Genomic DNA, 14,555 nt, shown 5'->3' on the forward strand with positions numbered 1-14,555 from the left:
TCTCGGTAGCTTCTTTGTGTGTGTGCGATGTTCTAACCCTGCTTTTTAAAAATGTGAATGTGTTCCAGATTTTTCTCTTTTGTGTGGCGGTTTTAATATGAATATTATTTGACTGATGTTGTACGTTGTTTGAGCTGCTTTTTTGTGGCAAATAAGTTTTATGAATTACAATAATTGGGGAGGGGTTGCAGCACACAACTCCTAACAGGCGCTTTTGTGATTTGTCCACCTCCTTGATGGCCGGAAACTTGATTTATTGCACTAATTTATTTATTATACTGCTTAATGTCGCAATAGGCTTCCAAGGAGTTTGCAAGTATTAAAATCAGTTACAATGAGAAATAGCATTTTCGTGTTCCTAGCTTAATAATAATAATAAATGTAAATAAATATACAGTAATAAGAGTACATTCATTTGAAAAAAGGAATAGACAACGGGATAGACAGGCAGTCCAAAGTGTTGGTATATATATGATTTTGGAATAGTTTTTTGCCCTTGTTTCCGCCCCCCCCTTTTTTCCTTTTAGTATATAAACTTTGTATACATGTTGAAAACTATAGTATAATAAGCCTTGTGATGTATTATGATAATGTTTACCGATGTAACATAAGAACTTTAATAAATAAATAACATAATAATAATAATAAGAAGAAGAAGAAGAAGAAGAAGAAGAAGAAGAAGAAGTTGTATACCGCCCTTCATCCACAGATCTCAGGGCAGTTCACACAGAGCTACAATTCCCAGAGCTACAATTCCCAGAGTTCTCTGTGAAGGGGGATTGATTGTTAAATTGCTCTGGAGAGGGATGTGGGGGGGTCTCCTGACACCTCTTAGCCCCCTTAACTAATTCTTTGGGTGGAAACCATGACTATTCATAGCGCTTTAAATCTTGGGTGTGGCTGCGGCCAGAGGCATGGCGAACCCCCTCCTCACTTGCAGGCTCTGCCAACACCTGTGTCCCTCTTCCTACCGTCTTCGACTTATACAGCCTAGGACCCTCGTACCTAGGGGACCGCCTCTCCTGGTATGTCCCACAGAGGACCTTACAGTCTTAAAATAAAAACATCTTGGAGATCCCAGGCCACAGGGAGGTTAGGCTGGCGTCAACCAGAGTCAGGGCTTTTTCGGCCGTGGCCCCGATCTGGTGGAACGCTCTGTCACAAGAGACTAGGGCCCTGTGGGACTTGACATCTTTCCGCAGAGCCTGCAAGACAGAGCTGTTCCACCAGGCCTTTGGCCAAGGCTCAGTCTGACCACCTCCTTCGGTAATTCTCATAGAACTTTAGCCTAATGGTTGCCATTAATTTGATTTTGAATTGATTTTAGAATGAATTGATTTTAGAATATACAGTGGTACCTCGGGTTACATACACTTCAGGTTACATACGCTTCAGGTTACAGACTCCGCTAACCCAGAAATAGTACCTTGGGTTAAGAACTTTGCTTCAGGATGAGAACATAAATCGTGCTCCGGCGGTGTGGCAGCAGAAGGAGGCCTCATTAGCTAAAGTGGTGCTTCAGGTTAAGAACAGTTTCAGGTTAAGAATGGACCTCCGGAACGAATTAAGTACTTAACCTGAGGTACCACTGTATTTCAATTAATTGATTGTGATTTTATGTAAACTGTGTTATTTTTACTGTGTTAGCCGCTCTGAGCCTGGCTTCGGCTGGGGAGGGCGAGATAAAAATAAATTATTATTATTATTATTATTCATCCTTCGACAGCTCCGCAGCGCAGGATTTCTCTGCCGGGAAGCCCAGAACGAATGTGACCTCCCCGAATACTGCGACGGTACCTCCCCACGTTGCCGGGCCAACGTCCACAAGCAAGATGGGACGCCGTGTGGGGACGAGAAGGCCGCCTGCTATGGCGGGGTCTGCCCCAGTTACTTGAGCCAGTGCCAAGAACTTTGGGGCCCAGGTGAGCTGGTGTTTGGGGCTGTGTGCAGGGAGGAGATTTTTTCCAAGGGTGGGTTGGGGCGAGCTCCCGAGAAGGCCTGGTCTGCTTCTTGGCCTCATCCGCACCATGCATTCAAAGCATGCTTACACCATGTTAAAACCCATAATTCAAAACAGTTTAGAACTTAAGAAGGGCCTCCCGGATGAGGCCAATGGCCCATCTAATAGCCAGTATCCTGTTCTCACAGTGATCAACTGGGGAAACTGCAGGCAGGATCCGAGCACACCAGCTCTCTCCCATTTTTCAGGGCTGGAGTCTATTGCAGGCCAGCACAAAGAAGCAGAGCCGGTTGTCAGTGTAGTTAACTTTTTATCCAAGGAAACAAACGTCCAACTCTTCAACCCTTCCCAGTAGGCCTTGGCCCGCCATGGAGCATTTGCCAGGGCTGAAGGTCCCTGCCTTCTGCCCTTTCTAAGGCTCCTCCTCTCCCGGACGTTTCCCAAGTGTTCTCTAACTACCTCTGCGCACTTCTGTTCCGCTTCCCCCATTATTCTCACGGGATCATAGATTTGGAAGGCACCCTGAGGATCATCTAGCCCAGCCTAGTGCACAACTGTGTCCCATACGGGAATCAAACCTGCAACCTTGGCATTGCCAACACCAAGCTCCAACCAGCTGATCTATCTAGCTATACGATAGGTTCCTCAGTGTTAAATAACCACACATACACAATTTTTAGTGAACGTTCCCTCGTAGTTGCTGACAAAGATTTATGTGGTTCTTTTGCCTGTTAATTTTTCCATTTATTCTCAAGCCGTGACTATCAAAATGGCGTCATGCTGCTGCTGTCGTTGGCTGTCCTGACTCTCTCTCTCTCTCTCTCTCTCTCTCTCTCTCTCTCTCCCTCCCTCCCTCTCCCCTGGCAGGTTCGGTCCCTGTCTCGGACGCCTGTGTGGCCTCTCTGAATGGCAGAGGTGACCTGGAAGGGCACTGTGGTCAGCAAGCCGATGGTTCCTATTTGCCGTGTTCAGAGAAGTGAGTGCTTTCCCTGTAAGGATGGGGGCCAGTGAGGGGTGTGGCCTATTTAGAAGGGGCGTGGCCTGATAAGAGTTCCAAGGACCAGGTCAAGCTGTCGGGGTGGGGGGTGGGGAGATTCTGTCCCCCAGGCCTGAGGCTCACCACCCCTTGTACAGGCAGACAAAACTAGCTTCCCTGGTTTTAGGCAGGTTTATCTTTCCTAGTTCTACCTGGAAATGCTGCAGGTCAGATGCAAAGCACTTTTAAAAATTGTAGTAATAATGTGAGCTCAAAGGTATTGATGAACAAAAACAGAATTGAAGTTACCAAACATGGGAGCAGTACAGAGGTTGTATTCTCCAAATAGAGAGGAGATAATAAAAATACAGTGGTGCCTCAGGTTACATACGCTTCAGGTTACAGACTCCTCTAACCCAGAAATAGTACCTCGGGTTAAGAACTTTGCTTCAGGATGAGAACAGAAATCGTGCTCCGGCGGCGCGGTGGCAGCAGGAGGCCCCATTAGCTAAAGTGGTGCTTCAGGTTAAGAACAGTTTCAGGTTAAGAACAGACCTCCAGAACGAATTAAGTTCTTAACCTGAGGTACCACTGTAAAAGCAACAAAAGACATTATGGAAGCTTTCCATGAAAGGGAGAGAGTTTTTTTACATCTGAGTTTGATAGGTAAGAAATTAAATCCCATCTGAACGGTGTAGAAATGTCCTGAGTCTTCCTTACCCATAGAAACACATGGGATATAGGAGTTATTTTCCCTGCAATGGCCGAAGCCCCCATATTATTGTACCACGGTGACACTAGAAGTCTTGCTTCATTTCCTTGAAAAAACTTGAGGGCTGGAAACTTGACGTGGAGAGAGTAAAGAGTAACCAGTGTGTCAAAGACTTGCAATCCCTTTCTGCCAGGGACGCCTTGTGTGGGCGGCTGCAGTGCCAACCCAGCAGCACCAATGCTAGAAAACAGAACAGAACGACCAGGGCTCCCGAATGCCCACATCACACCCCGACTCCTGTTGATGACATCCTGGATCTGGCCATGGTGTTGCCCGGCACAGGCTGTGGGGCTGGCAAGGTGAGTGGGCATCGTGCGGGCGCAGGGGGTGTATCGTGTTAGGTTCCCCCCCTCCGCGAGCTGCTGTTTGGGGCACAATCCTCCTCTGAGATGGTCAATTTGTTCCTTCTAGGACATATAGGACATAACATACAATTTGAAGATTGGGGAAAATTGAGGAGAATAGATTTAAAATTTACAGACTGTTCTCTTTTGAAAGAAAATTATATGAAAATAATGTATAGATGGTATATAACACCAGTACAGATTGCAAGAATGTACAAAACTGGGTCAAACGTATGCTGGAAGTGTAAAGGAAAAAGAAGGGACTTTTTACTATATGTGGTGGGAATGTAGAGAAATTAAAAAAAATTGGGAAATGATGTAATGAGTTGAAGAAAATGTTTAAATTAACATTTGTAAAAAAAAAACCAACCAGAAGCATTTTTGTTAGGGATTATAGGAAAGACCTGCCAAGGAAAATAAAGAATTTATTTATGTATGCCACAACGGTGGCAAGAGTCTGAATAGCACAAGGATGGAAGAATGAGGAAATCCCGACAAAAGAACAGTGGCAAGAGAAATTGATGGATTATGCAGAATTGGCGAAATTGACATACAAACTGCGAGACAAGGACAACTGTAACTTTAAAGAAGAATGGGAACGTTTTACCAACTACTTAAAAAAACAACAAAATGAATTGGACTCCTTGGCAGGTTTTCAATAAACATACACAAATTTATTGATTGTTAACATAATAGATCATTTAAGGATCTTTACAGTTTTACAATATGCAGAGAATAACGTGTTGAAAAATCAGAGAGAGGAGCTGAGGGAAGCCTTGGGAGGGAGGGAGGGAGGGAGGGAAAAATGGGGGGGGGGAATGAAGAGGATATGTTTTAATAATTTGCTATGTTGAAACTCTTAATAAAAACTAATTTTTTAAAAATAAAATTGTTCCTTCTCTGGTTGCAGGTGTGTGTTGACCAACGGTGTCGAGATCTTTCCTCGCTCAAGCTGCCATCGTGTCAGTGCAACAGCCATGGGGTAAGTGGAAGGACTTGGGGGGCAGAGCCGTAGTGGTCCGGGGTTGCAGGGTTTGCATGGGTCTGTCGAAGACCCATTACAATTTCTGCAGCCCAGTCCCCACCTCCAGCATCCTAGAGCCAGCCAATCAGCATGAAAGTAGAGCTTTTTAGCCACTGAGAAGAAGTCTTCTCACCCTTTGTGCTGACTGGAGCCAATCGGAGTGAAGGGAGGGGAGTCGGCCTCTGAGGATGGGCTCCCAGGATCACTGTGGGGAAAAGGTGCTCAGGAAGAACACCTAGGGGGAGTTTGTTCTGTACATGCTCCAAAGCTAAGCATTTAGGAACACACTGAAATCACAAGGCGCTTCAGTTTCGAGAGAAAGTAGTGGGACTTTCAGGGAAAACGCAACTTAAGTTATTCTAAAAGAAGATATCGGAGCACTCCAAATTATTTGCCCATGAATGTGCACAGAAAATAGTAGATCTGGCTGAAAGGCCACACAGGGAGGTTTTCACTGAGTGTTGCAATGTCTCGGCCCAGTAGTCGTACAGTGGTACCTTGGGTTAAGAACGTAATTCGTTCCGGAGGTCCGTTCTTAACCTGAAACTGTTCTTAACCTGAAGTACCACATTAGCTAATGGGGCCTCCTGCTGCCACCGTGCTGCAGCCACACGATTTCTGTTCTCATCTTGAAGCAATGTTCTTAACCCGAGGTACTATTTCTGGGTTAGCGGAGTCTGTAACCTGAAGCATCTGTAACCTGAGGTACCACTGTACCTTGGTTTTTGAACAGCTTAGTTCTCGAATGTTTTGGCTACCGAACGTCGCAAATCCAGAAGTGACTGTTCCAGTTTGCGAACTATTTTTGGAAGCCGAACGCCCAACGGGGCTACCGTGGCTTCCAATTGGCTGCAGGAGCTTCCTGTAGCCAATCAGAAGCCGCGCTTTGGTTTTGGAAGTCAAACGGACTTCCGGAATGGATTCCGTTTGACTTCCAAGGTATGACTGTATACCTTCAGGAGCATCTCCATCCTCATTGTTCAGCCTGGACACTGAAGTCCAACTCCAAGGGTCTTCTGGCGGTTCCCTCACTGTGAGAAGTGAAGCTACAGGAAACCAGGCAGAGGGCCTTCTTGGCAGTGGCGCCCGCCCTGTGGAACCCCCTTCCCATAAGATGCCAAGGAGATAAATAACTATATGACTTTTAGAAGACATCTGAAGGAGGCCCTCTATTGGGAAGTTTTTAGTGTGCGATGTTTTCCTGTGTTTTTATTCTGTTGGAAACCGCCCAGAGTAGAATTGTAAGATTATTGTACAATCTTGATAAAGGGTGTGGCAGTGATTATCGTGAAGGCACTCTGCGCCTCTGAACCTGCCACTACTCTACTGTATGGGAGGAGGGGAGTTGGAAGCCAGGAATCTCTCCCCCCCCCATTCCTCTCATAGAACTACAATTCCCAGAGTTCCTTGCAATGACAGATTGCTAAACCCCTCTGGGAATTGTAGCTCTGTGAGGGGAATGGGGGGGGTGTTGCCTAACAACTCTCAGTCCCCTTAACAAACTACAGTTTCCCAAGATGCTTTGGGGAAAGTGGTATGATACTGATTTAACTGTTTTGCATGGATGGAGGCTGAGTTTCAGCAGCCCCGTCTCCCATAGAGGCGGATCGGGGCCTCCGAGGGTAACCCCTTGATGGATGCTCATGGGCCACAATGTGGGGAAATAAAGAAAGCGCTCTGGCCTTTTCCCATTCTGCCAAATCACCTCCTTCTGTGGGTCCTTCTTCCCTGTTTGCAGGTATGTAACAGCAAAGGACACTGCCATTGTCAGTCTGGCTGGGCCCCTCCGAACTGCCTGAGCAGTGGGTCGGGGGGCAGCATAGACAGCGGGTCGGCTGCTATGGAGTCAAGTAAGTAGCCATGGGGCCCAGTGGGCTGGGATAAGTGCTGCAATTCTCAAAGAGGCTGAACGGTCAATTGTAGCTCTCTGGGAGGAATAATAATAATAATAATAATAATAATAATAATAATTTTTATTTATACCCCGCCCTCCCCAGCCAAGGCTGGGCTCAGGGCGGCTAACAAGCAATAATAAAAACAAGTTGAATGAATACAACTTAAAAACAAGATTAAAATACAACATTAAAATATTGAAACATTAAAATATTAAAATGCAGCCTCATCTCAGGAGGAGAAAGGAAAAAGAAAAAAGAAAGAGGGGGAGGGAATCAAATTGGCTCCAAGCCAAAGCCAGGCGGAACAACTCTGTCTTACAGGCCCTGCGGAAAGAAATCAGATCCTGCAGGACCCTGGTCTCATGAGGCAGAGCGTTCCACCAGGCCAGAGCCAGTGTTGAATAGGGGTTGCTCCTAACAACTCTTGTCACCCTTATCAAACCCCGGATCCCGGGGATCTTTGGGAGAAGCCATGACTGTTTCAAGTGGCATCACAGTGCTTTAAATGCAACTCGACAAACTTCTTGCATCAAAATCTTTGAAAACGCCTTCAGCTATTTTTCTAGCCGCTAGCTTCCATTGCTGCCATTGATAACCTGCTTTCAGGTCTTGCTTTTGGGCTTCCCCTATGGGCATCCAGCTGACCACTGGGAGAACAGGATCCTGAAGCAGGTGACCCTTTGGCCTGATCCAGGAGCCATGCTGTTTTTATGTTCCTATCTGACACCCGTTCTGGGCCTGTTGACAACTCAGTTGGCTCAAGAAAGGCATGGTTAGCCAGGAGTCATATTTCTATTACTTACTTCTATTTTATTTTATTACTTATATCTACCTAATCATCATTATTTAAATCATATTCATGTGTTGAAACACATGTTTTCAAAGCCTCTTCTGGAAGCCGTAAACGTTGCGAGGCAAGGCAATTTTGAAAATAAAACATCAGTAACAGCAATGGAAAATACCATAAAAGGAGGCAGACAATTGCTCTTCTGCTTTCTTTTACAACAGTGATTTCCCAAAAGTGCTGTAGCCCGAGGCTGGCTTTTTTCCTTTCCTCTTCCAAATTAAAAAACTTGAAGGTGCACATAATTCTTAGACCCAGAAAGCGGATCCCAGTGAAAGGTCACACAGCCTTGAAGGACACTCATGCATATACAAATCAGCCACATAGTCATTATATCTCCCTAGCATCCCTTCTAGACATCCTTTTTATCTTGCATTCCTGACAATTTGTGCTCCTGATGGCATCAGGATGGTTTTGCATGCGATCCTGCTCTTGATACCCTTTGCGTCTCTTTTCTGTCCCGCTTTTGTTATGTTCTAATAGCGCGAGACTCCCCCCTCCAGGCGGCAATAATGTTGATAACATTGGGGAAGCATTGCAGAACTGCTCGTAAAAGCAGGGTGGCGTGGGGGACAGTTAAAAATCCGCCAAGAATGCGTGCTTTTTTCGTCAGTGAGAAGAACCTAAGGAGATCCAAGCAGGTTCGCCTCGCGTTCTTAACGTTGCAGAACACAGCTGCAAAGCACAGCAGCCCAGGGTCGTCCCGAGCCAAGTCCTACAGAGAGTAGAGTCCTTTAAATAACTCTGTCTAAATTGGTCGCGTTGTGGGTTTACTCTCGGGACTAGCAGTGGATGCAAACCCCAGTCTGGAGGAACCCCCTAGTGCAGCAGTTCTCAACCTGTGGGTCCCCAGATGTTGTTGGACTACAACTCATCCCTGAGCTCTGGCCTTGCTAGCTAGGGGTGATGGGAGTTGTAGTTCAACAACATCTGGGGACCCACAGGTTGAGAAAGGCTGCCCTAGTCCATCATTGCAAGAGGAGATCAGTATCCAGGCCAGATTCTAGGGAAAGAGAACAGCCATAAGATCCTAGGAAGAGTGGATGAGGCCAGGGCCTATCTAGTCCAGTATCCTGTTCTCACAGTGGCCCATTGGATGCCTGCAGGAAGACCACAGGAAAGAGCCCACTGTTGCTCGTAGGAACTTAAGAACAGCCATGCAACTGGATCAGGCCAAAGGAGGGCCATCTGATCCAGCATCTTGCCCTCACAGTGGCCGACCAAATGCCTGTGGGAAGCCTGCGAGCAGGACCCGAGTGCGAGAGCAGTTCCCTCCATTTGTGACTCCCAGGAACTCCCAGTATTCAGAGGGACATCCAGCCTCTGACAGCAGAAACAGAGCAATAGCCATTGTGGCTAGCAGACATGCATAGCCACCAACAGCTTTGCCCTCCAGAGATTCATCTAAACCTCTTTCAAAGCCATCCGAGTCAGTGGCCAACCCCGCCTCCGGTGGCAGAGAGTTCCATAGTTTAACAGCGTGAAGAAAGACTTTCTGTTGCTCTGTCCCGAATCTTCCAACATTCGGCACCCATGGACCCAGCTCTCGTATGTTGAGAGAGGGAGAACAACTGTCTCCACCCACGCATAATTTTATAGATTCCCATCGTGTCACGTCTTTTCTCTCAGCTTAAAGAAGTCCCAAACGCCGCAGGAGAGTTGCTTCAAGCTTATTGGGAAGGGAGGATTAAACCCCCAGCCCCTCTCCTTCTGCCGGGTGGGTGGATAGCTCTGTATTGTATATAACAGCGTAGGGCGTTCAGAACTGGTGACTGAGTTGGGAACAAGGTCTCTTTTGTTAGTGGGAATGCAGTGGGGGGGAATATACAGCCTGGCATGCGGCATTGTGGACGTGCGTCTGCCTGGCACTGAATAACACACTGTCTCCTCTTCCTCCCCACCCTCTCCTTCCCAGGGGGCAGCGCCACCTCGACCGCCTTAGTGCTGACCGCTCTCTTACTCGTCTTGGTCCTCTGCCTCGGGATCTGTTGCACCAAGCGCGTCGGCCTCCACAAACGCCTCTGGCAGATCGGCAAGGGCACCACCTGCCAGTACAGGTAATGGACGGCACACCCTCCTTGCCCTTTGATCCCTGCCCTGCTTTCCACCGGTGTCCCCGCGAAATGACTCCTCCACTTTTCCTCCAACATCCCTTCCAAATGGCTGCCCTAGCAAAGATGAGAACCTACCTTCCTTCCTTCCTCCCTCCGTCCCGTTAAAGGCCAAAATGTGCCACCCAGGCGGATCAAAGCCGTCATGCCAGGATCTCCTTTCCGATGCTGGTTTTAACTTCAGGACCACAATATCTTTCATAGCTCCTCTCCCGATATGACCCTATCTGGATTCCGCCCCCTCTTCCACCTTGGTCTTCATCTGAGTCATTTTTCCAGGTCTCCTCACTCTGGAGGAGTTATGGAGGGTGGTGGTCAAGGAACAGGGCCTTTTCAGTTGTCTGTGGAGTCCTCTTTCCAGCTAAGGTCTGCCTGCTGCCATCGTTCCTCTTTTATTGGCATCGGGCTGAAACGCCCCTCTCCTTCCAGGTCTCTTAGTGGAGTGTGATCTGTTGGCCGGTGGCCTCCATGGTGGGAATATAATCTTGCTGCAGAAATGTTTTTAGTGGGTTTCTTTATGAGCCATCTGCAATGGCTCTATCGGAATGTATGATTTTTATGATTTGTTTTTTTTTTTAATGTTGCTTGGAGACTTGTCTGCAGCAAGCAATGGAGAAGTCAAATGCAGTGGTACCTCGGGTTAAGTACTTAATTTGTTCTGGAGGTCCATTCTTAACCTGAAACTGTTCTTAACCTGAAGCACCACTTTAGCTAATGGGGCCTCCTGCTGCCGCCGCACCGCCAGACCACAATTTCTGTTCTCATCCTGAAGCAAAGTTTTTAACCCGAGGTACTATTTGTGGGTTAACGGAGTCTGTAACCTGAAACATCTGTAACCTGAAGCATATGTAACCCGAGGCACCACTGTAACTGTTTGTGGAGATGGGTTGTATCCCGTTTTAGCCCTAGTCGGAGTAGACCCGCTGAAATTATTTGTTTATTATTATTTTATCCCACCTTTCCTCCAAGCGGCTTATGGTGGAATGCACAGTTCCTCCTTCCCCCCATTTTATCCTTGCAACAACCCTGCGAGGTAGCTTAAACTGAGAGACCGTGTCTGGCCCGAGGTCACCCAGTGAGCTTCACGACTGGACGGAGGATTTGAACCCCGATGTCCCAGGTCTTCGTCCAACACTCTAACCACTACAGTGGTGCCTCGCAAGACGAAATTAATCCATTCCGCGATTCTCTTCGTCTAGCGGTTTTTTCGTCTTGCGAAGCAAGCCCATTGACGGCTTAGCGGATTAGCGCTATTAGCGGCTTTTAGAGGCTTTTAGCGGCTTATCGGCTTAGAAAAGGGGGGGGGGAGGAAAAAAAAACCCGCAGGAACTCGCAAGACATTTTCGTCTTGCGAAGCAAGCCCATAGGGAAATTCGTTTTGCGAAGCGCCTCCAAAACAGAAAACCCTTTCGTCTAGTGGATTTTCCGTCTTGCGAGGCGTTCGTCTTGCGGGGCACCACTGTACATGACCACAGGCTCCTTAACCAACATGACTAACTTAGGTCCATTAACTTCAATGGGCTTACTCTAAGCAGAGCGCAATTGGATGCCATCCAGTAATGATAATTCCTGCCCTAACCTCCATCTGATTCCTCACACTGTGTGGACACCTGGCTATTTCTCTCCCCACGCGCCCATTCCGTGCCCCACAAAGGGACCTCTGTCCTCCCCTCTCCCCAATGTCACACACTGCTGTGGAACCCTAACTCTGCTCCCCTCACCCTGCAGCACTGAGACAGAGTCCCGGGTGCGATTCATCCGCCCAGCTGAACAAAGAGGGTAATATGGCTGATCCTGCAACAGCTGAGCTTTGATGTCATTTTTGGGTGTGAATGAAATGGTGGAGGCTCCCCCCCCCTTCCTATCTGGTGCTGGTTTGGTGCTTTGCCTGGGTTTGGTGCTTCTATACAAATATACCGTATTTTTCGCCCTATAGGACGCACTTTTCCCCCTCCAAAAATGAAGGGGAAATGTGATTGTGTCCTATGGGGCGAATGCAGGCTTTCACTGAAGCCTAGAGAGCGAGAGGGGTCGGTGTGCCCTATGGGGCAAAAAATATGGTATTTCTCTTGCGCGCGCTCTTCTCTCCTTTGGGGCGAAATCCAAGTCCCTGCGGCTGCTTGTGGACTCTAGAAGCTTTTTCATCCCGAGGGCCGCATTCCCTTCTGGATGACCTATTGGGGGCCGCAATTCAGCGCTGGGCGGAGCCAGAGGCAAAAGCGTGTTGGTCTCTCTCTGTGTGTATATGTGTGCGTTGGCCTGTAATATGTCCCCTAAGACCGAGGCCTCAGCCTTCCTGTTCTCCCCCATCAGGATCACGCACCCGGAGCCTCGGACTTACAGCCAAGCCCCCCCAGGGCGCCCCCGGCCCCCACAGTTCAGGCAGAACACTGAGCTCCAGCTCATGCCGACTTCCAAGGTAAGTGATGGGTTCCCACCTTCGTATGTGGATGGCGCCTGGCTGTGCCACCTGTGATCGCTGCATTTCTTTCATTTACTAATTCGTTAGATTATTACAATGTCATCTTACGGTTCAAACCCCTTACTCACAGCCCCTCCAAGGGTCCCTATTTTTTCAGGGACGTTCCTGATTTGGAGAAGCCATCCCGGTTTCTGATTCGATCCCGGAATGTCCCACATTTCCTTAAAAAGGTAAAGGTAAAGGTACCCCTGCCCGTACGGGCCAGTCTTGACAGACTCTGGGGTTGTGCGCCCATCTCACTTAAGAGGCCAGGGACCAGCGCTGTCCGGAGACACTTCCGGGTCACGTGGCCAGCGTGACATCGCTGCTCTGGCGAGCCAGAGCCGCACACGGAAACGCCGTTTACCTTCCCGCTGGTAAGCGGTCCCTATTTATCTACTTGCACCCGGAGGTGCTTTCGAACTGCTAGGTTGGCAGGCGCTGGGACCGAGCAGCGGGAGCGCACCCCGCCGCAGGGATTCAAACCGCCGACCTTTCGATCGGCAAGTCCTAGGCGCTGAGGCTTTAACTCACAGCGCCACCTGCGTCCCAGCACATTTCCTTAGGACGTCCCTATTTTCATTGGAGAAATGTTGGAGGGTATGGAGTTATCTGACCCTCCAAGCCAGGGGTCAGCAAACTTTTTCAGCAGGGGGCCGGTCCACTGTCCCTCAGACCTTGTGGGGGGCCGGACTATATCTTGACGAAAAAATGAACGAAGTCCTATGCCCCACAATTAACCCAGAGATGCATGTTCAATAAAAGCACACATTCTGCTCATGTAAAAACACGCTGATTCCCGGACCATCCGTGGGCTGAACTTAGAAGGCAATTGGGCCAGATCTGGCCCCTGTGCCTTAGGTTGCCTACCCATGCTCCAAGCCGTCTGAAGGCAATGCTGTATAGGGAAGTTAAAAAAAAAATGTTTAATGTTGTCTTATGTTTTTATATATGTTGAAAGCTGCCCAGAGTGGCTGGGGCAAACCAGTCAGGTGGGCAGACTATAAATAGTAAAATTATATCATTATGGAATGGGACATCCCTATTTTCATCAGAGAAATGTTGGAGGGTATGTACTTGTAATAATGAGATACCAGAAGAATTTGGAGGGGTGTTGCTTTGACAGTGGTACAATAAAGTCTGGCAAATAAGCACTTGGGGGTTTTTTTTGGCAGGGGGTGGAATTGACTAACTAAACTTGGCCCAAGGTTTGAAGCACAAAGACCTTTTTGCCACGAATCAATACACCTTTTAGGGACGCAGGTGGCGCTGTGGGTTAAACCACAGAGCCTAGGGCTTGCCGATCAGAAGGTCGGCGGTTCGAATCCCCGCAACGGGGTGAGCTCCCATTGCTCGGTCCCTGCTCCTGCCAACCTAGCAGTTTGAAAGCACGTCAAAGTGCAAGTAGATAAATAGGTACTGCTCCGGCGGGAAGGTAAATGGCGTTTCCGTGCGCTGCTCTGGTTCGCCAGAAGCGGCTTAGTCATGCTGGCCACATGTCTGCGGACAAACGCCGGCTCCCTCGGCCCATAGAGCGAGATGAGCGCCGCAACCCCAGAGTCGGTCACAACTGGACCTAATGTTCAGGGGTACCTTTACCTTTACCTTTAATACACCTTTTTATGCACATGGCTAAAAATTAATAGAGGGCTCCCCTAACACTATAAAACCTTGTGGTTAATGCAGACTGCGTATCGCCTTCCATAGTAATGGGTAGGAACGTATGTTCTTCGGATGTTATTTTGGATGTAAGGCCTAAACTTCCATCTTCAGGGCTAGGGTGGGATATTTTATTTATTTGTTGCATTTACAGTGGTGCCCCGCAAGACGAATGCCTCGCAAGACGAAAAACCCGCTAGACGAAAGGGTTTTCCGTTTTTCGAGGCGCTTCGCAAGACGAATTTCCCTATGGGCTTGCTTCGCAAGACGAAAACGTCTTGCGAGCCTTGCGAGTTTTTTCCCTTTCCCACCCCCCTTTTTCTAAGCCGCTAAGCCGCTAATAGCCGCTAAGTCGCTAATAAGGATGCTTCGCAAGACGAAAAAACCGCTAGACGAAGAGACTCACGGAACGAATTAATTTCGTCTTGCGAGGCACCACTGTATACCTCCACCTTTTTCTTCGGGGAGCCCAGGGTGTGGAGTACATGATTCTCACCCTTCATCATTTA

General features: G+C 48.2%; 1 protein-coding gene across 5 annotated transcripts in view; it reads left to right on the plus strand.

Annotated features, from left to right (window-relative positions):
* ADAM15 (ADAM metallopeptidase domain 15) overlaps positions 1-14,555 on the plus strand; it is a 45,604-nt gene that overhangs the window by 21,285 nt on the left and 9,764 nt on the right. For 3 of the 5 annotated variants that reach the window (XM_079957978.1, XM_079957979.1, XM_079957976.1), the window contains exons 14-21: positions 1,727-1,922; positions 2,828-2,936; positions 3,842-4,007; positions 4,963-5,034; positions 6,815-6,926; positions 9,731-9,872; positions 11,655-11,705; positions 12,240-12,345. In XM_079957978.1, the coding sequence (XP_079814104.1) occupies positions 1,727-1,922; positions 2,828-2,936; positions 3,842-4,007; positions 4,963-5,034; positions 6,815-6,926; positions 9,731-9,872; positions 11,655-11,705; positions 12,240-12,345 (954 nt within the window). The remainder of the gene's footprint in view (positions 1-1,726; positions 1,923-2,827; positions 2,937-3,841; positions 4,008-4,962; positions 5,035-6,814; positions 6,927-9,730; positions 9,873-11,654; positions 11,706-12,239; positions 12,346-14,555) is intronic. The other 2 variants (XM_079957980.1, XM_079957977.1) reach the window with 1 other exon arrangement.

This window comes from Podarcis cretensis, assembly GCF_951804945.1.
Source record: "Podarcis cretensis genome assembly, chromosome: 16".
NCBI lineage: Eukaryota > Metazoa > Chordata > Lepidosauria > Squamata > Lacertidae > Podarcis > Podarcis cretensis.